At 58.0% G+C, this 24,653-nt stretch overlaps 2 protein-coding genes across 4 annotated transcripts in view; both read right to left on the bottom strand.

Annotated features, from left to right (window-relative positions):
- Positions 1–2,978: 2,978 nt before the first annotated feature.
- Positions 2,979–11,028, bottom strand: ESAM (endothelial cell adhesion molecule). The gene is made up of 7 exons (XM_068916897.1): positions 10,919–11,028; positions 4,612–4,769; positions 4,256–4,469; positions 3,971–4,126; positions 3,667–3,789; positions 3,420–3,558; positions 2,979–3,267 (listed from the first exon to the last, which is right to left on the bottom strand). Exons 1-7 carry the CDS (start codon positions 10,959–10,961, stop codon positions 2,994–2,996), a joined length of 1,107 nt encoding a protein of 368 aa, XP_068772998.1. The 5' UTR covers positions 10,962–11,028; the 3' UTR covers positions 2,979–2,993.
- Positions 11,029–12,457: 1,429 nt separating this feature from the next.
- MSANTD2 (Myb/SANT DNA binding domain containing 2) overlaps positions 12,458–24,653 on the bottom strand; it is a 28,238-nt gene continuing 16,042 nt past the window's right edge. Inside the window, exons 2-5 of one of the 3 annotated variants that reach the window (XM_068916759.1) lie at positions 24,182–24,223; positions 23,294–23,552; positions 21,658–21,718; positions 12,458–14,358 (exon numbers count right to left, since the gene is read on the bottom strand). In XM_068916759.1, the coding sequence (XP_068772860.1) occupies positions 13,506–14,358; positions 21,658–21,718; positions 23,294–23,552; positions 24,182–24,223 (1,215 nt within the window). In that variant the 3' untranslated portion in view covers positions 12,458–13,505. Of the gene's footprint in view, positions 14,359–21,657; positions 21,719–23,293; positions 23,553–24,181; positions 24,227–24,653 lie in introns of all 3 variants that reach the window. The other 2 variants (XM_068916758.1, XM_068916760.1) reach the window with 2 other exon arrangements.

The following is a 24,653-nucleotide window of genomic DNA, read 5'->3' on the forward strand; positions in this document are numbered from 1 at the left end:
TGAGAGGCGTCCCCTTTCCTTGGGCGCCCGCTGTGACCGCCGTGATGTCATGCTGACGGGGGCGTGATGTCATACGGGGGGTGTGATGTCATACGTGGAGGTAGGAGCGGGGCGGCGGGAGGGGAGGGGAGGCGCGCTGGCCGGGACGATCCTGTACGGCCATGAGCTGGGTGGTGCGACGTCTGCGTGACGGCCGGCGCGGTGGCCTACAGGCGCATGTGGCACGGCACGAGGTCACTGACGGGTGGCAGACGGCCGCGGGGGCGGCGCACGGTGTGATGCGGTTGAGGGACGTGTGTGGTGGCCACCACGATGTTCCGGCGTGAGTCGGCTGCTGTGACACTGCCGGTGGATGTAGGGTGGCTGGCGTGGTGTCATACAGGTGGGTCTTGGAGGGTCCAACACCACTGATGGACGCATGAAGGCCACTGGGATGCCATAGTGGTCGGGAGTCAGCTGGTGTGACTTCACTGATGGACACAGCAGGGCCAACCTGATGTCATACAGGTGTGAGATAGCTCGTGTGACACCACGGATGGTGGAGTGATGGCTGGTATGTCATACAGGTGGGGCTTGGATGGCTCAACAACACTGATGGATGCTTGAAGGTCAGTGTGATGTCATAGTTGCATGTGTTGGCTGGTGTGACGTCACTGATGGACACGCGATGGCCAGCCTGACATCATACAGGTGCGAGTCGGCTCGCGTGACGTCACTGACGGACACGCGACGGCCAGCCTGACGTCGTGCAGGTGCGAGTCGGCTGGCGTGACGTCACTGATGGACACGCGACGGCCAGCCTGACGTCGTGCGGGTGCGAGTCGGCTCGCGTGACGTCACTGACGGACACGCGACGGCCAGCCTGACGTCATACAGGTGCGAGTCGGCTCGCGTGACGTCACTGACGGACACGCGACGGCCAGCCTGACGTCGTGCGGGTGCGAGTCGGCTCGCGTGACGTCACTGACGGACACGCGACGGCCAGCCTGACGTCGTGCGGGTGCGAGTCGGCTCGCGTGACGTCACTGACGGACACGCGACGGCCAGCCTGACGTCGTGCGGGTGCGAGTCGGCTCGCGTGACGTCACTGACGGACACGCGACGGCCAGCCTGACGTCGTGCGGGTGCGAGTCGGCTCGCGTGACGTCACTGACGGACACGCGACGGCCAGCCTGACGTCGTGCAGGCGCGAGTCGGCTCGCGTGACGTCACTGACGGACACGCGACGGCCAGCCTGACATCATACAGGTGCGAGTCGGCTCGCGTGACGTCACTGACGGACACACGACGGCCAGCCTGACGTCGTGCAGGCGCGAGTCGGCTCGCGTGACGTCACTGACGGACACGTGACGGCCAGCCTGACATCATACAGGTGCGAGTCGGCTCGCGTGACGTCACTGACGGACACACGATGGCCAGCCTGACGTCGTGCAGGTGCGAGTCGGCTCGCGTGACGTCACTGACGGACACGCGACGGCCAGCCTGACGTCGTGCAGGCGCGAGTCGGCTCGCGTGACGTCACTGACGGACACGCGACGGCCAGCCTGACGTCGTGCGGGTGCGAGTCGGCTCGCGTGACGTCACTGACGGACACGCGACGGCCAGCCTGACGTCATACAGGTGCGAGTCGGCTCGCGTGACGTCACTGACGGACACGCGACGGCCAGCCTGACATCATACAGGTGCGAGTCGGCTCGCGTGACGTCACTGATGGACACGCGACGGCCAGCCTGACGTCGTGCAGGTGCGAGTCGGCTCGCGTGACGTCACTGACGGACACGCGACGGCCAGCCTGACATCATACAGGTGCGAGTCGGCTCGCGTGACGTCACTGACGGACACGCGACGGCCAGCCTGACATCATACAGGTGCGAGTCGGCTCGCGTGACGTCACTGACGGACACGCGATGGCCAGCCTGACATCATACAGGTGCGAGTCGGCTCGCGTGACGTCACTGACGGACACGCGATGGCCAGCCTGACATCATACAGGTGCGAGTCGGCTCGCGTGACGTCACTGACGGACACGCGACGGCCAGCCTGACGTCGTGCAGGTGCGAGTCGGCTCGCGTGACGTCACTGACGGACACGCGACGGCCAGCCTGACGTCGTGCAGGCGCGAGTCGGCTCGCGTGACGTCACTGACGGACACGCGACGGCCAGCCTGACATCATACAGGTGCGAGTCGGCTCGCGTGACGTCACTGACGGACACACGACGGCCAGCCTGACGTCGTGCAGGTGCGAGTCGGCTCGCGTGACATCACTGACATAAAGGAGATATGATGTCTTGCGTGATGTCATATAGACCCAGGTCAGTTGCTGTGACATCACACAGACGTCGTGACATCACACCCGTGGGGCGGCCGCCCACGGTGGCTGTGAGGCCACCGACAGCCGCATGACGGTGTCCAACAGCGCGACATCACGGGACGGACAGGCGGCGACCACAGCGACGTCACCTGGGGTGGCACAAAACGCCACCCCCCCGCCCCGAAACGGCGGGAGCCCGGGCGGCGCGGCCGCCCCGGTGTCCCCGCGCGCCTGACCCCCCCCGCAGGGGACGCGCGCGGCCCCGTAAAGCGACAGCTCCAGCCAAAAAAAAAAAAAAACAAAAACCACCCGACCCCGAAACGCTTTTAATGCTTTTATGAAAAATATTACATTTAAAACCATACGTTAAAAAAAAAAAACAACCAACCAAAAAGAAATTCCCCCCCCCAAAAAAACCCCGAAACAGCAGCGCTCGCCCGGGGGCCGGGAGCATCTACAGGGCTCAACGAACCGCCCCCCCCCCAAACCGCCCAAATCACAGCGACACACACACAGCGCTGTCGGGGTCCGGTTGAAAATAAGAGAAGCGCAAAGACGCGTGGGCCGCGGTCGAAAGCTGGGGGGGGGGGGAAAAATAAACAACAAATCACCCAAAAAACTCCCCCCCCCAACCCCCACCCCCCCCAAAACCCACCCCGGACGGGGCGGGGGGGGGGAGCATCACACCAGCGAGCCGGCCGGGCTCTGGGCGGGCCCGGCGGCGGGGGGCTGGCGGCGCGGGGGCCGCCGGGGGGGCCCCTCCGCCCCGCGGCCCCGCGGGCGCCCGGCCGGCCCGTAGGGCGCCGACAGGACCGAAGCGCCGGCCGAGCTCCCGTGGGCCGCGGGGTTTTGGTCGCGGGTACCCGCCACGGATGACAAAGTGCTGGTTTTGGAGGCGACGTCCGACGCGGGGCTTTTGGTCCAGGGGAGGGTTTTGGGAGCCGCGGCGTCTTCCCTGCAAGGGGGGGGGGGGAAATAGAAGAAACCCCCAAATCGGGGTGAAATTCGGGCGGCGGCGCAGCGGGACGCTCGCCCCGTATCGCCGGGGGCCCAAAGGAGCGGCCGGCCGGCGGCAAGGGACGCGCGGGCGCAGCCGGGGACGCTCACTTGATCTCGTTGGCCGCCTCCTCCTGCCCGTCCCGCTCCCTCCTCCGGCGGGCGCGCAGCTGCAGGCCGAGGAAGACGACGAGGCCGAGGCCGAAGAGCGCGCCCAGCGCGGCGCCGGCCACCACGGCCGCGTTGCTACCTGCCGGGCGGCACGGCGGCCGTCAGCTCGCCGCCGGGAAAAGCCCCCCCCCCCCCCCGTTCCCCACCACCCCACGGCCGGCGCCGGGCCCTGGGGCCACCCACTCACTCGAGAGCACCTCCAGGGTGATGTCGCACTCGGCCGAACCCGCTCGGTTTTCCGCCACGCACACGTAGACGCCCGACATGTCCAGCGAGAGGTTGGTCAGCTTGAGGGTCCCCCTGGCTCGGTCTGCGGGAGGAGAAACCTCGGTGCCGCGCTGCCTCCCGCCGCCTCCCACCCTTCCCGGCAGCGGGGGGCAGAGTTAAGGTGAAAGCACCGAGGACGATTTTGCTTTTTGGGGTTTTCTTTTTTCCTCCCCCTCCCCACCTTTTCTCCCGCCGCCTGCAATTTTTCCGACAGCGAACCTCACCTTGCATCGGCGGGAAGAAGACCTGGGCGGCGGGCGCCGCGCGCTGCCACTGGTAGGCGGGCAGGGGCTTGCCCTTCGGCGAGGCGCAGCTCAGCGTGACGTTGCCCCCCACGGAGGGGCTGCCGTGCAGCCGGCAGGCCGGGGCGGACGGCGGCACTGCGGACGGGCACGCTTTTGAGCGGAAAAAACGGTGGGACGCGCCACCGCCGCCGCGCTGCACCCTCTCCCGGAGGCGGGCGGCCGCGGGAAAAAACCCGCCGCCTTTCCCGCGGCCGCCCCCCTTACCCAGCACGGTGAGGTTGACGATGCCGACGTTTTTGCCCGTGCTGATGACGTCATCCACCACGTTGACCGTGCACATGTACTGGCCCGAGTCCTGCTCCTGCGTGCGGTTGATGAGCACCGAGAGGTTGTGCGAGAGCAGCGGGTAGAGGAAGCCGACGCGGGGTTTCAGGTACGTCTCCTCCACCTTCACCACCCCGTCCAGGTAGGTCAAGATCTGCCAAGAGAAAACGCCGCGCTGGACGCCCGGAAAGCCCGTCTCCGGGGATTTCGGCTGCGTAGCCGTCGTTCTCACGAGCGGCCGGCGGTCAGCTCTGGTCCCACCGACGTCTCGAGACGTCCCCGCGCCCGCCGGTCACCTGGAAAGGGTCGGCGTCGGGCTTGTGCAGCAGCCAGGTGACGTAGGGTTTCTTCTGCGACTGGCTGGTGTACCAGACGGGCAGGACCGCTTGCTGCCCTTCCACGGAGAAGACGGAGCCGCTCGCCACGTGCACCTCCAGCATCGCCGAAGAGAGACCTGCCGAGGGCCCCGGGGCCGGAAAAGGAAAAAAAAACCCCAAAACCAAGTCAACCTATTTAACCGATTGCCCGGCAGCACCGAGGCCCGGTCGCAGCCCGGCTGGCCGAGCATCCTTCTTCACCTCAGCTTAAGGGCGGCAGAAACGGGGGGGAAAAGGCAAATGAAGTTGCGCCGAGGCAGGCTGTGACCCTCTCCCAGTCTTTTTGGGTTTTTTGTTTTTTTTTTCCTGGCTTGTTTGCAGCATTTTGGTGCGGGGAAGGGGCGGCGGGGCCGTTTCCGGCCGCGGCGCGGAGGATGCGAGACAATGGCGCAAGACGTCGCCCTCCTGGCCGGGCCTTCCCCCCCCCCCATCCCGCCGCTGGACAAAAGAGCTGGCAACAACAGGAAAAGGCGCTCGATGCCCCTTTCGCCGGATGCCCGAGCCAGCGTCGAGCTGAGGAAGCGGCTCCGGGTGCCGGTGCCACCCAAAACGCTCGCGGGATGTCGCTGCCCAGCTCAAATCTCCGCCCGGTCACTCCCAGGACGGACCCAGGCTGCAGCCCCCCTGCTCCCAGCCCAAAGGGGTTTTTTTTTTTTGGGGGGGGGGGGGAGGAGATGGTGACACCCGTATAGCCCAACGCAGCACCCTGAGCACCCGAAGGCCCCGCACGCCTCCGCCCTGCCCTCCCCGTCGTTTTGGCCGCCTGCGGGGACGCCCCCGACGTCCCCGCTGTAAGCCGCCGGCCGGCCTTATTTATAGGCCACCTGCCTTGCCCTGACGCCGCCCGCGCGCCGGGTCGCTTCTGCACCCAGAAAAAACCAAGCGCGCCAAATCCATGGCAGAAAATACACCCCGGCCTATCCCGGCCGTGCCAATACCCCCCAAAACCGGGCCGGGGGGCGGCCAGGAGAGCGGTGCTCGCCCCTGGCGCCGGCAAAAAGGTGTACGGGGCAGGGAGAGGGGGGTGACGCTGCTGGTGGGATTATTTCCCAGTCCTGCCAAGAAAGGATCAACGGGAAAGTAATCTCCTCAAGCCAGGTCAGCCCGGAAACGCTTTGCCTCGGTTTCCCCCGGGGATCTGCCACGGCGTCGGGGGGGAAGGAGCATCCTTTTGGTGCCGGGCCGGTGTTTTCCCGCGCTGGGGCCCCGCTGATAGAGGCCATCGATCCTCCGAAACGGCATCGAAGCGTGAACGAGCGGCTCCATTATTTCACACCTCCGCGGCCGGGAGCCGCGTGCGGGGTCCCCCTCCAGCCCCAGGCACCCATTACCCCGCGCTCGGCGCCGTCGCCCCTGGCCGTCCCCGTCCCCTCCCGGGACGCCGGCTGCAGCGCTGGCCCCCGGGGCCGGCATCGCAGCGGGGATTTGGCCTGGGGTGGGGGGGGGGGAAGGAAACCCCCCCCCCCCCCGGTGTTGGGGGGGGGCAGATCTCGATCTCGGGACACATCGCATCAAGCGCAAGGTTTCGCCTGGCGTTTATCCCCCGGCGCGGCGTCCCTTTTTGCGGCCGCTCCCCCCGCGCCCCCCCGCCACATCCTCTCCTCCAGGTTCCCGCGTGGTATTTTTAGCCTCCTGAGCGCATCTGGTTTTTTCCCCCTCCGCAGACATCCGTAACGTTTCCTGACGGCTCCTTGCGCTCCTCCTAGGCAGGAAACTCTGCCGCGGGCCGATAACCGGCCAAGACAATGAGGCCGCCGGCGCCCGGGCTCCACCTAACCCCGCTGCAGCGCCCACCGAATTAAAGGTTAACCCCCCCCCCCTTCCCCATCCTCGGCCCTCATCGAGCCCATTTCCCCCGTGCTTGTGCCCTCGGCACACCGCCTAAGAATAGCTAAGCCCGTCCTAAGCGCATAAAACCTTAAGTCCCGACAAGAGGGGAAACGCTGGTGGGCGACGGCGGCCAGGAGAGCCGGGACGAGAGGCCGAGCCGCTGCCCGCTCGGCTTCGCCGACCCAAAACCCCCCTTGGCAGAACAAGAACCGGCCCCGAGCCCGGCCGGAGCTGGCTCACCGCTCCGATAAGGCGTTTGGGGTGAAACGTTGAGATTTCCGGCCAGGCGGCAGCGCTGCCAAAGCGAAATGCCCCGAAACGGGGAAGGGAGGGGGGATTTGAGACCACCGCGCCGGGGCCGGATTCCCGTTTCCAAAAGCTTCCCGGCACGGAGCCGAGCAGCAGTACCTGGAAAGGGGGCCAACTCCACAGCTTCAAACTGCTGGGAACGGGATTTTTCTGCGGGAAAAATCAGCGGCCGGGTTGGGGGGGGGATGACCCAGCGCTGGCAAACGCCTACACATCCCCCTGTTTCGAGCGCAGGAGGCCGCGCGCCAGAGCAGGATCCCCAAAACGCCTTTTGGAGGCGGATTACCCGGCGAACTAGCCCGGCTTTGAGGGCACAGAGGGGAGAAAAACCAACCACAAAATACACCGGGGCGACGTTCCCGCTCGCGACTTCCCGTGCGAAACGGCACGTTTCTCCCTCTTTTGTTCCCGAGAAAGTGGCCTTTCCCCGGGAGAGGTCCGGCACCTGCAGGATTTCCTTCCCAAGGCTCCCGGACGCGGGGCCCCCCCGGCACCGAGGTGGCTCCGGGCGCCCGAGCATATTCGGATGGAGCCGAAGTCGGCCACCCTCGCCCATCTCCACCCCCGCCCGCTCTGTTATTAAACATTATTATTGTTATTAAACATTAAATCTCCATATTTCGGGCCGCCAAGCGGCTGGCATCAAGCCTCGGCCAGAGGAAATATTTTCTTCAAGAGCCGTTTTTTCCCCCAGAGCTGGGGGGCTCCGGAGGGCTTTTCCCAGGGGACGAGCGCCCAGCCGCGGGCATGAGCCCCTCCAGAGACTCGCCGGGGAGCCCAGCATCCCCGCGGGACCGATTTGCCCGGGGCCGCTCGCCCCAAAAGCCTCCGGAGTCACCGGCTGGAAAACCAGGGGGAAAACTCAACTTCCCACCGAATTTAGGGAGGGCAAAGCGTTTCCCTTCGCTTTTGGCGGGTTTGGCCCCCTCCTCGGGCTCGGAAATCTTTCTTAGGGCTACGTCACCGAATAAATATATCGTCGCGCGCGGGGTTACCAGGGCCGGCAGCGAGAAGGAGCCTGTCATCGCGCAGCTATTTCCTTAGCGCGCCGGCCAGTCCCAGGGGACGGGGCCCAAATTGTCCCAAGATAGCCGGCGCCGAGCGCCCGGCAAATCGTCCTTCCCCAGTCCCGTGGGCCGGCCGCGTTTCGGTTCTGTCCCTATTTGGTGCCTGGCGCTTTTCTTCTTTAATTTCAACACGTTTCCAAGTGCTTAGTGCCGAGCCCCGTATCACTGGCAGCCGTAATCCCAGTGGATTTCCCCTGTGACCCAGCCGGTCTGGCTCGCCAAGCTCCCTTTGCTGTCACGAGTGCGTGTTAACTCTGAACCCTAATGATGACTAGTCAAACGCCGCCCCGCTGCCGCAGTGTCAACCACCTCGGCGCAGTTCCCCGGCACCGCGCGGCGATATGGGAGACCCCAGCTCCTTTCCTGGCACCCCCAGTGCTTTGGGAAGAGACGCAACGCCGGCGCTGAGGCGCCCGAGGGGAGATTTCCTGGGGAATCGATCCCACGCCTGCGAGAGGCTGGATCAAAATAACTAAAACCGCTGTGGGCCCCAACTCGAGCGTCCCAGCGGCCGCGACACCTGGCGCTCCTCTTCCTCGAGGCGAGGAAGGCCGAGGCCAGGGCTCCCGGCCCCGGCGCCAGCTTTCGCCACCTTGCCGCCTCAAATCCCCTAATGCTTTAATCGGCTCTAAAAATTAATCCCGCGCGGGCATACGCATATTGGCAGCGCGTGCCGGGCGCTGCCCCGCGGGAATCGGGCGCCCGCCGGGGCCAAAACCAGCCTCATGCCTGCCCCGGCCCCGGCATCTCCCCGAAAAGCCCCGGAGGCGACTTACTCCCAAGCTAATAAGAAATTAGGAGAAATAAGGGACAGGGCAGAGAAAGGATCGGGGAAAACCCCAAAGGCCGTTTCCGGAGACATCGCCGAGCTCGCGGGGGAGAAAACAAGTTCGCAGCTAAGGTTTATCTCGGGGAAAAACCTGCTCTGAGGGAAAACACTCCCGAAAACGGAACGCTTGGCCTCGTCGCCGATACCGAGCGGAGGACGGAGCCGGCGGAGCGCGCGACCCTCCAACGGCAGCGGCAAAAGCGATTTGATTCGCGCCGGTGGGGTCGGGGACGCCGCGGCCGGATGCGCCCAGCTAAGCGCCCGGCCGCAGAGGGATTCCCGCGGCTCCGGCCCATCTGCCAGTGGTTTTTTTCCCTTTTTTCCAAGAAACTAAGCCAACGTCTGTCCCCGAGGCTGGGCAGAGCGTCCCCATGGGAATCGGCAAGCAATGAACCTCTTTTTCTAATATTCCCCCTCCCCCCCCAAAAAAAAAGGGTGCGGATGGACACGGGGTAGACTCAGCCCAAAAACCAGGACGGAGGGCTGCTCCCGCGGGCTATTAAATCCCGGCTTTCGGGGTATGTCAGTGCCAGCAGGGACATAAACCTTGAATTTCAGCAAGATTTCCACCCGCCGCAGGAAACACCGCGGGGCAGGGCCGGGCTGGAGCTTCCCTGGAGGTTGCGACAACGTTTTGCAGAAACAAAACTCAAAACGCAGCAAAAACTCCAGCCGGCGGCAGGAATTGGGCCCCGAATGGGTGGAAACGCCTTGAAACGGGGCCGTGGACCCAATCTGCCTTATTGTACCCAAGCCACCGGCCTGGATACACCCCAAAACTTTCTCTGCCACCGTTTTCCTCGCGTTTCCCCAGCTCGTTGCGCAACAAGGGCGTTTAACCTCGAGGCCCAACAAAAAAAACACCCCAAACGCGTTTCCCGACCTTTCCGGGCTTCTCCCAGCCCCAATTCTTGCTGGCAACCCGATTTCCCACCCTAGGAGCTATGAAACATGGGGGAATTAAAGGCCGAAGCCGGGGGGGGGGGTTTCTTGCCGTGGCCTCGCTCGATAGGATTAAGCCGATTAGGTGCCGTGAAAGCGAGACAGAAATTAAACCAAGAGCTTTGATTTAATATGATAGAGCCCGGCTGGTGCGCGGCCCTGCGGAGCGTAAACAGGAGCGAGCGGGAAGCCAGCCGGAAAAACTGCCCCCCAAGCCTGGCGGAAAGGTCACGAAAACGTTGGGTGGTTTTTTTTTTTTTGGTGTGTTTTTGGGGGTTATTATTGGTTTTTTTTTTTTTTTTTGGACCTCTCCAAGGAAGCGGCACCGGCCGTGCCTTCGCTCGCGCTATTTATAAATTAGCAGATAGGAGTTGCCGGGTCCGAAGAGCGAGGTCTGTTGGGAAAATCCCCGGCCGCTTTTCTCACGACCCAGGGGCAGAAAAGCGCCGTATCCTCCAGAGAGTCAAATTCAGGGGAAAAAAAAAAAACAACAAAAAAAAAACTATCTATCTTGCTATAGATAGCAAGCAGTGAGCTCACTTTAACCCTCGCGACGCTGCGCCCCGGCTCCTTTTTTCGGGTTTTGGGGTTTTTTTCCCCGCTGCGGGAGCGCTGAGGCAACGCGACGGCTTGGGGCCACAGAGCATCGTCCCCTTCGCCTCGTTGCTCTTTTTCTCACTCCGATCCCGTCGGGAAAAACGGAGCGGTGGCCGGTCCCCCCCGGGGATGGGGGGGGGGGGCGGGGGGGTTAACGCCCTGCGGGAAGAGGCCAAAAATCACCCGGCGGGGACCCACGCCAGGGTTCAGGCCGCGGCTCATCGCACCTTCCCGCTGGGAAAAGCCGCCCGTAACCTCCGTTCACAGGTTCAGCGCGGGACGCCGCAGCCGGGCGGGGGCCGGCGGGCAAAGCGGGCCCCTCGCGCCCATCGCCTCCGCCTCTGGGCGCCTTGCCGCTCCCGGGCGATGCTGCAGGTTTCCGCGCGGGGATTAAAAAAAAAAAAAAAAGGCGATTGTAAAGAGCCGGGAAACGGCTGCGGGGAGACGGCGCGGCGGCTCCGTCCCGGCGGCGGCTCCGTCCCCACGGCGCCGGGGCGACGCAGACGTCCCCACCGCGCTGCGGCTCCAGACGGACCCAGCTCCCCCCTGCCCCGCCGCCGGCCCCGCCGCCCCGCCCGGGGCCCGCCGCCCCTGCTCCCCGCAGCTCCCGTGCCCCCTCCCGCCGCGCCGCTCCCGGTGCCGCCCCGCTCACCCAGCAGCGCGGCGAGCGCCAGCAGCGCGGCCGGCGCCACCATCGCCCCCCGCCGCCGCCGCCGCCGCTCCCAGCCCAGCGCAGCGCAGCAGGTGCCGGCGCAGCGGCGGCGGCGGCGGCGGCGGCGGCGGCGGCGACGGCGGCCGGGGGCGGCGCCCAGGTGGGGCGGCACCGCAGGTGGGGGCGTGGCCTCCCGCCCCCGGGAGGCGGGGTCACCACCCGCGGGGGCGTGGCTGCCGCCCTGTGGGCGTGGCTATCTCCCTGTGGGCGTGGCTGCCTCCCGGGGCGGGGGGGGCGTGGCCTGCCGCCCCAAGCTGGCCTCCCGCAGCCCGGCTTTTTGGGGCAAGGTGGGAAGGTTTTGGGGGCCTCAACCCCCACGTTGGCGAGGAATAATCCCGCGGAGCGCAGTCGGGACGGGCCGTCGAGCTTGCCCGATTCGGGGCCTTTTTGCCCTAAACCGGAGCCGGGGCCGAAGGGATCAAGGTTATCGCGACGTCCCTGAGCGGCTCCGGCCCCGAGCGGCGGCGCGGGAACCCGCTGGTCCGGGGCCACCGGTACGGCCGCGATCGGGGCCAGGGCCGCCCAGATTTAACGTCTTCAGGCTCCGTAACGTCGGGCGGCCGTAGCGTTTCGCCCGTCCGGCTAAGAAGCGGCTTCACGCCGACCGGTCCCTTCCCCTGAGCTCCCGGCTGGAGGGGCCCGACGGGCGTCGGACAGGCGGGAAAGGCGCCCGAAACGAGGACGCGGTTTTTGCGACCCCTTTTTCCCCCCGCTCCCCGGCGAGCGGCTCGAGAACCTGCCGGGCGCCGTCGCCGCCGCCTCGTCCCCGCGCCGGGCGACGTTCCCCCGCGGGCATCCGCGGCCGGGGGGTTAATCCCGGCGCGGCCGGGGGGGGCTCTCGGCAGCGGCCCCGGCCTAGGGAAATCACCCCGCCGCTCGATCGGATTAGGAGCGGCGAGTAACAACTTTAACATGTTCTTAAATCAAATCAGGCCAGGGAGCGGGGAGGGGAAAATCTCTAAATACGAACGGAGAGATTAGAGGCGGCGGATTAAGCCCCGCTCTGGCCTCGGCCGGCTCGCGGGAACCAGCCGGGCTTTCCGAGCCGGGAAGCGCTCCGGAGGCGCCGCGTCTTCCCGACTCATCGCAGCGGAGGGATGAGGCCGGTTCCCGGCGGCCGGATGCCCTCTGCTGGGAACAGCGGCGGGAAGTCTCCTTGGGAGAGGCAGGAGCATCCCCAACGGGCCCTGGCGAACGCCGCGTTTCCTGTAAAAAAGCCCCCCCCCCGGCTCTTTTTTTCCCCCCTTTTCGCTACGAATTCCTCCGGATCTCCTTCCGAGCGCGGCTCGGCCGGTCGAGGCGAGGAGGCCGAGGGGTGGCGGCGGAGAGGCGACTCGGCCGCCGCTTTGTCCCCTCCGAGCGCCTCCGCCGGGGCTCCGGCGTCCTCCAGCACGGCCGCGGCTTCGGGACCCTCCTCCTCCGCCGTCATGCGAGCCCTAGCGATCGCGCTCAGGAAGAGAAAGACATCCCCGTGTGCCTTTGCTCGATTTTATTAGGACCGACACATTCATCGTTATGTCACAACTTCCACGGATCAATGAGTTTTCGAAAAAAAACCAAAAGGCCAGCGCCGGCCAGCAAGATAATGGGGCTTATTATATAGTAACATCTCCGAAAAGGCATTAAATGTTGCTTCCCGGCCCGCGAGCCCTCCCCTTCCCGCCCACCAAGATCCCCTTCCCGATGCTCACAGCTTTGATTGTATCGATAAGCGTGGTTCGACAAAACGTTTCCCAGCTGCCAGGTTATTCTCACGGCCACAAAGAGGCTAAACTAGAACTCAACAACAAAAAAGGAAGGAAGAAGGGGGGAAAAAAAAAGGGGGGGGGCAGGAATTCTTTTAACATTAAAAAATAAAATAAAATAAAAAGCGGATATGGCAACACTACTAGTAAAGTGGAATACATCACGGAAACAAAAGTCTTTGCAGGCAACACTGTTTGGAGACAGGAGAACACTCGGTGGGTGAAAAAAGTGAAACGCTAAATTATATACAAGAGTATCTAAGGGTGGCGTTGAAAAACAGTCTCGTTTAATGTGACTCAAGGTTTAACTTGCCGTTATCTATTGCTTATTTATTCAGGTCTGTAATAACACTTATATAGAGACGGATGTGTAAAAATGAAACATTGTGGGAAAAAAAAAACCCAAACAAACAAACAAACGAACAAACAAAAAAAAAAAAGCTTTTCGGATGAAACGCAAAGTATCCGCTCTGTCCGATGTGGAATGTACCTACAGTCAGTTCGTCTACAGGGCTCTCATCGCAGCGCTGCTCCGTATAAAACCAGTTGGTCCGCCCGGCAAGCTGGCTGGATATCCGCCTTGCCCGGCACGAGTTTTATTTATTTATTTATTTATTTATTTATTTATTTTCCCCCCGAAACCGTCTGCAAGCACCTTTCACTCCGAAATCCTTTTCCCTCGGAAAGTCCGACTTGCCCGACGGCGAACAGACAGGATCCCAAAGCGTCTGGTAGTGAGATGGAGAACAGGCAGAAGCCCTAATCCTTATGAAGGACGAGATTCAGTTGTTAAACTTTAAGGGGTATCCGATGGCTTTTTCCAGGCACTCTACCAAAGAGCCAGCGGAAAGAAAATCCCTCTCCACTTCCACAAATTTGATGTAGATGGATTTGGGCGACACGCCGGGGTCTACGATGCAGTTCTGAGATAAAAACCCATTGATCCCAACCCACTCTTTGCTGAAGGTTTTGGTGTTTGCCTGAAAGTGTAAAAACAGGCACTGCTGGAGAGTCCTCACCTCGGCAATGCCGAGGTAACAGTAGATAATTCTGGCCGCCTCCATCTCCACCCGGAGCGAGGCCTGCGGCGACGGGACGTCCATCTCCCCCGGCGCCTCGTTGCCGGCGTCGGGGCCCCTGTGCTCCGCGAGAGGCGAGTGGGGCTTCTCGTGGCACTCTTCGTAGCCGATGGCGTACAAACCCGGGCTCTTGGGAATCCCTCCCGGCAATAAATACTGCACGACGTTTCCGCCGGTCGGCTTGGAGTGAGCGATAGGTATCCAGTCAATCTCCATGTGCAGCTCGAGGCATCTCGCTTCGCTGATGGTGATCTCTAGGAATTTGTAGTAAACGTTTTTCCAGTTCATTTTCTGCACTCTGGTCATGATAACCCGGCCCTCCGGTTTCTCCGAGTTGAAATACTCCCGGAGCCGTTTGCCGAGGGGCACCTGCGAGCTGATCTCGGCGTAGTGGTAGCGGATGTCCTCCTTCCAGCGCGTGTTGTAACCGATGCCAAAAATGGCCAGTTTGTTGGAAAGATGTAGCCTGGAGAAGTCTGTCCAGCTCTGAAACAGCTCCCACTTTAACTGGACCGACTCCAAGATTTGCATAATGTTCTGCATCACGTCACGCTTCCTAGAAAAACGAACACAAGGAAAAGCCGTAAGTGACAGCTTGGCCGCCACCGAAGCTGCAAAACCGGCACGGCGAACGCCCGGGCTCTCCGAAAAAGGGAATCGGGGCGCCTACTGCCCGCCGCCCCACCGGGTTACGCGCGATCTCGGCGCGGCGGAAGACCTAAGCGCCCACGAATTCGCAAGCGGAGAAGCGCCGGACCTCTCCGCGCCGCAAAACGCGTACGGCTTTCGGGGCTGCTGCTCCAGCGGCGGGCGTTGGGCTAACGCGCGCGGCCGAGGTACGTCGCGCCCCCGAACTCCCAAGCTAGTGCTTTTTTGATGAACCTCTTTGGAAACGAAAACCAAACCCCCAAACGCCCTCCAAGCCCCAAATCCCGCTAAAGCTCCGGCTTCTGCGAACAAATCTCTGCGCCAGCTCCCACCAGCGCCCGGCGCAAGCGCGCTGCTCGCCCCTGCGCCCTCTAAGAGCGACCGGAAGCAAACCGGTCCTCCGGCGTTGCTCCGTTATCTCGCGCGCCCGGCCCTGAACTGCTTCGCTCCGCGCGGCTTAAGCGTCGCCTGCTTTTCCCTCGTAGAAACCCCCCGCGCGTTTGCATTCATCTTACTCGAAAAGAAAAGTAACCCAGCAGTTTGCTGTTTTTTTAAGGCTCCCTCCACCCTCCAAGTCAAAGGCGACAACGGATTTTGGTTAAGCTTTCTGCAGAATAACGTTTACTTTTGGCCCGAAACAAAGCAGGGGAAACCTATTACCCCAAAATCACATGAACCGACAACGCGCGGCAACGGTTAAAAGCCAAAGGGGAGCCGGCCCGGTCCGCGAGGCTCGCTCTCGGCGGCGGGTGACAAGCGGGGCTCAAGGGACCTCGAGAGGGCAGGGGGGTCACCCAGGCGGGCGACGAGCTGCACCCAAAACGTGCCGGGTGCCCCTGCGGGGCGGAAGAGCCGCAAGGCGGATCGGGCGACGAGCTGCTACGCGCCGAGCTGTTGAAATCCCCCCGCAGAGGTTAAAGCAAGACCCTCTCGCCTCCCCCAAGGTTTCTTCCGGCTGCAGGTGAGGCCGGCGGAGGAGCGCGTCTCTCCGCAGGGAGTCACGCTCGGGGAAGCCACGCGTGCCGGAGCGAGCCGGGGCGGCTCTGGTCTGGACGGCCGAGACGCTTGAAGGCATAATCCGACGGCAGGAAGAAGTCTCGATTTCACGCGGGACCGCTCCACAACCGAAGCCGCGGGACGATAACGCAAGCCTTCGGGTAACCGAGCATCTCTTTTCAGTCCGGATTTAAAAGCCGGCCCCGCTTAACTCTCCTCGCGCTTATAGGTCGGGGAAACGCGCTGCCGTCGTTTCGGTGGCATCGCGGCCCGAAGACGAGCAGGGTCTGACGCTGCCGGGTGCTTCCTCCTCCCACCCTCCGCCCGGTTCGCCCCTTTGGTGCCTCGCGTCCCTGCACGGGGCGACGCCGTTTTCTGCCGCGAGAGCAAGAAAGGAGAGGCAGGCGATGGGGGAAAAAGCTCCGGAGAGAGCCCCCGCTGCCCCCGGAAAAACGGGGCTCACCCCGCTCCTGACTGCCCAGGGCGGCTCTCGGGACGCGGCCGCGCGGCCGACGGCTCACGGATCCCCGCTTCGGCTGGCGCGCGGCAAAACCAAAAGGTTACGGCAACCCTGGCGACCCGTCTTCCCCCTTAGCGTAAGCACTGAAACGAAGCGGAGGTGGGACTAGTACCCAGGGGGTCTTTATAACCGGGGAACGCTCCTGAACGCACGCTCCAGGTGAGCGCAAAAAAAGAAGAAAAGGCAATTTTTGGCTTGAAAATCTGCCGGCTTTGAACGGGGAAAGCGCATTTTCGCTCTGCGCTGCCTCACAAGCCGCTTCAGTGGGGCTCGCTGGCTCCAAAGGTGTATTTTGTTTGATGAACTCCACGGTCCTTGGGCAAACCATCGAACGAGGGCTCAGAGCCTGGGTTTCTACGTCACGTTGGCGTTCCTGTTTAAAGCACCTCTTGCGCAAAAAAAAAAAAAAAAAAAACACAGCGGGAGACGAAACCTTTCCTTTTCGGAGGGGCTCCTCCTCTGCTCTGCAAGGTTTCACCATCAACAATCGTTCTAAGAAGGAAAACATCGAGAATTGGCTGCATTTCCCTCTGCTACGGCAGCCAGCGCCGAAGGCGGCAGGGCGGCACCCGCTTGCAGCGAGCGAGGCGCTGCCACCGTTTCTTTCCCCCCCGCTTGGAGCTCCTTGCACGGAGCAGGTTACAAAGGGCTCTTTCTCCGTCTTGCCCTCGCACGGATATAGCGGGTCACAGCGAGAGGGCTGGGGAGCGGCGGACCCTTTCCGCAACGCTCTTCTCGCAGAGGTAAAGCTCTCAAAGAGCCTCTTTTCCTTCGGATAAGCCTTTTTTTTTTTTTTTTTTTTTTTTTTACTGCGCGGATTTAAGGCATCAGGCTGCCGAAAAACACGCGGGTCCGTGCCGGTGCGAGAGGGTTTCACCACCGTTTTCCCCAGGGCGCTTGCAGCAAGCTCGAGCCTGCTCTAGCTCACAGCCCAGGGCAGAGAGGCGACGGAGAGGAACCCCGGGCAAGAAAAGCGCACGAGTATTCACCCTCCCCCCGAAAAACATTTCTATTTACATGCAAACACTGCAGCGTACGAGCCTCTACTTTTCCCACGGATAAAAGCGGAAAGGATCTTCTCTGTACAGCTTTTCTGCTGCCTCCTTGGGTGCCAAGCAGCACAGCGCCACTACGCTCGGGAAGTGCCATCGCAAACTTGCGCTTTAGCCTTTTGGAAGGGTAAAGTTCATCTGCTGGAGACGAGACGGACAAGGTGACACTGCAAGCGGCTGCGGCAGGACGGAGCGGCTCGAGAGCACAGCTCCTGTGTGACACCAGTGTTATTTATACAGTCGTTGCATTAAAATAAAAATAAAAGACAGCTGAACTCAGTTTAGGGAAACAGGCCCATCCGAACCCAGACGCAGGGGAAAGTGGCACGGACAGATTTTGATGCAATAGTGGAGGAACAGAGCCAAGAACAACAACAAAAAACTCCAAACTATTAATTACGCCATGAATACTATTGCTAAATTGAGTTCAGCACAAAATAGGGCAGAGACTCTGGTGGGGAAAAAAAAAAAAAAAAAAAAAAAAAGGAAACCCCCCCCAAAAACCAGTTCGCTCATCAAGCTACTCTTGCTGGGCACAGGAATAATTTCTCTGGAGACAATCTCTGGCAGCGCTTCACGTATGAGAGGGGACGGGGACTTTGCCGTGGAAGGAATCCACCAGTTCCAGCACCGGAAAAAGGGATAAAAAAAAGTTTTCAAAAGTTGTGGTTTTGGCTTTAACATCTCTTCTTCCCAGCTACGATGGGAGGAGAGGGCTCGGTCATGCTCGACTTTCTGGGGCTCTGTCTGGCATCTCCACGGCTCTTCCCACCAAGCGGAGACGTGAACGGGCTTCACACCCAAAAAAACTGGACCGAGCACCTGCGAACCATGCTGCCATCGTGACGGCACAGGCAGGTAAGCCAAAAAACCCTCGAAGCACGCAGCACCCTCTCCGGAGCTGGAGGCCGAGCAGACACACAAACTCTATACTTCAAAGACGTGCGCTCCATGTTACACGGCCGCAGCATTTTTCATCTGGAGGTGGTGATTTTGCCAAAGCTTTTGCGATCCGCGCGAGGAAAGACTCGAGACCCGGTGCAAATCCGTCCCAAGGCACTGTTTCCAAACGAGAGTAGACTTCAAAGCAAGCGAAACAGCTGGTTTCGGGGAGCGATCCAACCCTCCGAGCTTTCGCTAGTCCATCTTCAAAAAACCTGCAGCGAAGAAAACGGCTCCCCAAATAAACGCAAATAGCAGCAGAGTCTTAAGCCATCAGCTCGCTTCTTCCAGAAAGTTGATTTGGAGGCAGTGGCCCGCCAATGGGGTGCAAAAGCAAAGCCAGCGCCAGAGCGGAGAGCCTGGCTGATACAGCACAGGACCGGGACAGGGCTGCTCTGCTGCCCTTCCTACACCTACCAGAAAGAGGGAATCCAAGAAATAGGAGAAGCGTTTATACACCTCAAAGGCTTCGGAGGCCGATTATTTACTGCCAAACTCTGCTTCTGCAGGCGTGGGGTCTGTTGATAGCAGCGGCGGTCTCATGTGCGTACGTTTTATCAGGAAAATAAGAGATTCCCATGTCCAGAGAGCTCTGGATTACACAAGGAAGCCGCGTGCTGCAAACGAGTGATAAATGTATAGTGAGCTTGTTTGCTGCTCCCTCCCTCCCTCCCTCTCCTCCCCCCAGAGGGGGGCCACTAGGAAAATAATGAGATATATACTGCATCCTCAAATTGCATGTCCGCTCCCATGTTTTTCTACCAGCTGCTTAGCTCAACTTCTCCCGTAAGGATAAATACATGGCCTGGAGAGCAGAGAAACTCCTCCGATAGCTGCCTCGGAGAATACGCTGCTGCCAGACACCTATCCCTCGCGCTCGCCGGGGACTACGCTGGAGAGCAACAGGCTGCTGCCGGATGCACGGCTGATTTTCACGGCGCCACGCTCAGGTTCAAAGACCCGGAGGCGATGGTACGGCAGAAGAGTCCCTCCCAAACTCGCAGGGAAGGGATGGGGAAAGCAGAAGGGAGAAGCGCAAGACAAGATTTTTAAGGACCTGCCGACGTATAGTCGCGCACCTTCACACCCGAATTTCTCTGCTTTAAAAAACCCTGGCACAAGACGCAACAGAGGGCTCCAGCACATCTCCTGCGAACGCATGATCACTTCCATCGATTTTATTGAGATGACTTCTGCTTAAAGTTTGGACATGCCTGAGAACGCGGATGAATCAAAGTCCCACTTGCTTTGAAATAAATTACTTGTATTTCAAAACCAATAATGTAGATAATTTGACATTTATTCTCGACAGCTTTTAAGAATAGATGCCCTTTTTATTTTTTAAGATAATAAATAATACCTGGCTTATCTATGTTATTAGCCATGTTTACCCTGCCTGCTTTTAATCACTCTGGTCTGAATACCGATTTCCTTATCTGATTTCCAAGACAAGCTCTGAGCTGCTGGCTGCGCTCCCCCAGCGCAACATAAATACTCCGCGTTGCCGCAAGAGCGGGCAAACGGCTAGGCGGTGGGAACGGCATCACGTGTGCTTTAACTGTGTTGAGCAGTAACTTTACGAGCCGTCGAGCTGTCACCGTGTGGTTCAGAAGCGGTTTGTTTTTATCAAAGCCAAGAGCAGGGTTGCAAACTCAAGCTTAGAACGGATTCAAAGGCGAGAAAGTCAAACTGGACTAAGTAAACCCTGGCACGCTGGCGCTTGGCAATTTTCCGATTTCCAAAGCCCTAATTTCAAAAGCTGCTTTTACTGCCTCCTACTAAAAGCCCTGCTGGTGCACAAAGCAGGAAGAATGCTTATTTAATTCTTTGCTTCGGATTGCTCGATGTATTAAAATGGCAGAGCGCTCAGGTTTCTTTACAGGTTTAAAAAACGGGAACTAAGTCAGAGTCAAAAAAAAACACGGGGTGGGGAAAAGGCAATTTTCAGCAGATCTTGGGGTCGGAAGAAGTTTTGTGCTTTCACTGAAGCCCTAAGATTGGCTTCTCACCTGCGTGCGTTACAAAATGCCTAAGTTTAGAGACTGGTGTGTTTTAGAGCTGCAAAAAAACCAAAAACCCTTGAAAAGTTTAACCTACCCGAAGCTAATCTTGCCACGTATCTACACAACAAAAACCTGGAAGAGCAAATTCAGTCTTCACACATCACATGCTCCTCTGAGCCTCGACTGAGGAAAATCCAAGTTTGTTTTCTACGCAACTCCCTAACGGCACTCCTCAAAGGTGAATTTATACCAGAACAGTCCCAAGACACTGTTCAAAAAGACCATAATACTGTTTATGCTGGAAAAAAATATTTATTTCTTCTCATTCTCGATTGGCTGAACTGAATTTGCTCCACATTTCTCTAAGAAAAGGTCACCTTCAGGTACAGGCTAAACCTGGAAAATCCACCTGAAAGGTGAAAGCAAAGAGCCCAATTAAGCTAGACCATTACAACGGAAGCTTCTCATTTTTAAGGTTTTGCTTTTCTTTGGTTATTTTGCTCATTTAACTACAGTAAAAAGCCCCTCTGCTACCCGTCTGCTACATTCCTAACCAGGGACACTATGTAAATATATACAGTGCTGATGAATTACTACCCTACGCGAGCTCGTTTTCCAGCATAGGAAATACCGCAGTTTCTTAGGACAACCCTATGAATTACTGGGAGGGAAGGGGAGGATGGAAAAGACCACTGCCTGTATATGTTTCCACCCTGAAGAGCCTGCAAGCAAATCTGAGACAATTCCCTGCATTGCAGACAGACCTACATTTACCCTAAGGGTTTTAAAACCCTAAAGATGGGAAGAAAGCAGTCGATCTGAATAATAAATACTGTACAATTCCTTTCATTTTTCGAAATACTCTCTGTTATTGTTGGCGAGGCAACGGAGATTCACATGCTCAAGATATTCTAAATGTTCCGGTATTTGTCAGCTTAAACCCATCCAAAAAAGTTACAAGGCAGCTCTGGAAAGTTACAAAAATAATAATAATAAAAAAACACAAGCTTTGGCACGCCTTCCCACCCAGGAAAGGAAACGCATGAACTTTTCATGCGAGGATTCCTTGCGCCAAGCCAAGCCAACGATACGTACTGCTAGCGGTGCGGCGCGTCCCGCTTCTCCCTCTTTCTTCCCCTTCTGCCGTGTTTTCCTATTTGTTAAATACCTGCCCAGTGTGCCCTGCTACACATGCAAACACCTGGGTATCCGGGTTACACTTCTGCGATTACTTGGGTAAGAAAGATACTTAAAAACATAACGAGTGCTTTAAAAAAAAAAAGTTCTTCTTTTTTTTTTTTCCCTTATGTCCCAAAGGGCAACAACCTTTCAGGCAGATGGAAAAAAAAACAACACAAATAGATCCAAGAGTCTGGACTCGGCTCATGATACCCACAGCCTGCCCACACGCATCCCTAATGATTCTGACGTGCGTTTTACCCGCATTTTAAGTCCTCGCATTCATGTAGTATGTCTCGTGTCATTTGCTGTACAACGAAGCCAAGAAAAGACCGAGTTGTGAAGCTTTTCAGATGTTCTGAGGTAACTGGAATAATGCATAAAGCAGATTCAACTGTATGAACAGTCTTGCACAATGTATTTATAATTATAATCAGAAGTTTCAAATATCCTCCCTCCTGCACAACATCCCTAGGGAAATACATTCCAGGGTAAAACATTCATAAATTACTTACTGCGTGTCTTCCGAAGATTCCTGTTTTATCTTTAATGTTCTTTTTGTGGTAGGCATTTCATCTGAAAGGTAAAATTCCAACACGTAATTACATTTTAAATAATGTTCCCGGGGCTGGGGTTTTTTTGGTTTTTTTTTGGTTTTTTTTTTAAGGCTGAAATTAAAATCCACATAGCTTCCAAAGCCAGACTGTCCCCTCGACTTCTGTCGCATGCACAAGATAGCTCCTATTCCTAAATCCTTCATTACTGCAATTTCTTTCTCTCTTTTTATTTTTTTTGGACATGACGCGGTCAGTTAAGAGATCCATCTTTACAAGTGCAAAACCTTTCAAGGACAAGGGTACCATTCCTGCTATTAAATCACAAGTCAATTTAATTGCTAACTACACTATGAAGAAAAAAGAGGGGGAGGGAGACTATTTTGCTTTCAATAGCGCATTTGAAGAGCAAACACCAGAACGAATGCATCTGTATCCCATTTAGATTTTGTGTGCAAGTGCTTCTCTCATAACTTCTCCGAACGTTAAGAACATCGTCAGCCCAAGCGCGCATAAACGTCTCCGCAACGCTATTGAAGGAAAACGGTGACAAACCACGAGATCGCAGTTTGAGTCACCAGAACGGCGAGACAGAATTAGTTGTCATTTACATACGATTTGAAATGTCGTCTTCCCCCCCCTGCCCATTTCTCTCCCACGTATATCTGACTTTCAAGTTCCCTAGAGAAGACGGAAGGAACGGGAATGCAGTGAATTCGCAAGCCTGCTGTCTCAACACAAAACTGCAATTTCAGCCTCGCTTTCAAAGCATCCGAATATCACCAGTGCCCTCCACATAGATATGCAGCTGCCTCTCCCGGCCCTATTTTCGTCTACAAATTGCAAGGAGGAAAGAGGGGAAAAAACAAAAACAAAACAAAAAAAAGAAAAATCAGGCCGAGAGCCTTTACCCAATTCACCTCCTAACCCGCTGCATCGCTCGGGTCTCCGTGGAACATTTAATTGAATTTGATTAACTTAGTTCCCTCTGTGCAAATAAACCCGTTTCCTCCATGTGTGGGAACACACAGCCATAAAATCAGCAGCCCAAGAGATGTAACACAGCCGCTTACAAGCATATTTACATGTTGAAAACAGACATGCTAGCGAGGGTACGGGGGAAGGAGGAGAAGCATTTTTAAAATCGGCAGAATTAAAAGCAACGGCCTAGAAGTTTTGTCCTTAACTTAAGCAAGCAGCCGCTGAACAGTGACCCACGGGGCTCAGCTGCGCCCGAGGGCCTCCGAAGCAGGGTTTTAGGATGAAAAAGGCTAACGGCCTGGACGCCATAAGTAAAATTGAGTAGCAGGGTGGAAGGGAAGGAGAACAAGGGCCTGCGTCTCCTCCTCCACAACTTCTGGCCTCATGCCCTTTCTTCTCTCCAGTTTGGCCCTTTAAAAAACAAGTCCCGATGCCAACACCTTCCAGCAGCCTTCGGGAGCCACGGATTGCTTCTGGCAGCGAGCTGGGGAATTTCTCCCCTTCCTCCCCGTTTGTATCAGTTCAGCATCCAAGCGCGTTCGGTCCGAACTGTGAACGGGAGGAAAGCTGGTGCTGCGGGAGCTGGGAGCACATCAAGAGGGCAGAGGTTCCTTACCCAATTCCTGTTCACCGGTTTGGTAGCAGTGCAGGTCCTGGCTGTGGTTTCCCCAGTCCTCCTGCGAATACTCCTCCATGGTGCTGCCGTCTGACTCCAGCTCTTGGTACAAGCCGCTGCTGTTGATGAGGACAGGCTGGCAGGGCTGCGAATCCCATCCGCCCTGCCCAAACACCTGCTCCAGCTGCTCGAAGGTGTAGCTGCTTTTCCTCTTCCCCACACCATGCTCCTTCACGCGGCTGTAACACCTGCGAAGGGTCTAAGACAGAAAACCCGCACGTTAATCACCCGGAGGCGACACTGCGCGACAGCACACATTCACTCCCAGTTACACGGCTGCTAGAGCTTACGTTTGCTTTTTTTTTTTTTTTTTTTTAAATTAAACTTATGCTGCTCGGTCTTTGCCACACGCTCACGAGCTATAACACAAAATGCAAGACTGCCAAATTAATCTACACCCAGCGGGAAGCATCGTACGGTCCCAACGGTCCCGATGTTTTAGCTTTAACATCTACAGCACAGGACAGAGTTGCGTAGCGGCTACAGGTTCATCTGATTTAACTTGGCTAGTTTGTCCTCTTCCCCACTTCAAAAATCCCCAAATCTGCTCTATAATATTGGGGGGGGGGGGGGGGAACACCCAACAGATCCCCAGTCAGAGACACCAACCAGCCAAGAAAACGCACACCTACTGCAAGAAGGAGAGAGCAGAGGTGGTGTGGTGCCCCCAGCTTGGGGAAGGGGAAGCAGGGAAGAGAGAGGAGGGAAGGAAGAAAGAAAAGAGTCCCCGAAAGCAAAGACAGTCCAACCTTCCTTACTCTGGTAAGAAGGCACAAGGTACAAAACGTAGGCCTAAGCTATTCAGCTAGTAAAATATATATTACTTACATATTTTGCATTCCTTACTAACTCACTCTGTCTCTTGTGGAGCTGCTGAAATTTAAAAGAGGGCAAATCAATAATGCTCCAAATTCCCAACCTTCGATATCAATCATCAAGTACGAAACAATACCGACATGGCTCCGTCTAATAATCCATTAAAATGGACTTCAGCGCAGAGGCCGGAGCCTCCAATAAAGACAGATGCAAAAACCTGGTGTAGTTTTGGTGACTTTTTTTTTTTTCCCAAACATCCCAAGTTGGCAGTTGGGCATAACGCTCGCTACCTGACAGCGAGGCAAAGTCGTATAAGCCTACGATTTCCGCCTACGTTTCCCCCCTAATCCAGAGCAACGGCCAGCTGTCTGGTGGGAGGGGGGGGAAAAAGGTCTTTGGGCACATCCCTTAATGTGTTTTTAATTCTACCACCAGTCTTCTTTTCCAAGCTAATATTGGGCTCCAGGTTTATTACATCCTGACA

The sequence above is a fragment of the Struthio camelus genome, chromosome 22 (genome assembly GCF_040807025.1).
Source record: "Struthio camelus isolate bStrCam1 chromosome 22, bStrCam1.hap1, whole genome shotgun sequence".
In the NCBI taxonomy this organism is placed as follows: domain Eukaryota; kingdom Metazoa; phylum Chordata; class Aves; order Struthioniformes; family Struthionidae; genus Struthio; species Struthio camelus.

Coding starts and splice junctions, on each gene's coding strand:
- ESAM (XM_068916897.1), bottom strand. CDS start 10,961: ATGGTGGCGCCGGCCGCGCTGCTGGCGCTCGCCGCGCTGCTGG. Junction 4,770..10,918: donor GGCGCTCGCCGCGCTGCTGG/GTGAGCGGGGCG, acceptor GGCCCTCGGCAG/GTCTCTCTTCGGCGATGCTG. Junction 4,127..4,255: donor CGTCAACCTCACCGTGCTGG/GTAAGGGGGGCG, acceptor GCCCGTCCGCAG/TGCCGCCGTCCGCCCCGGCC.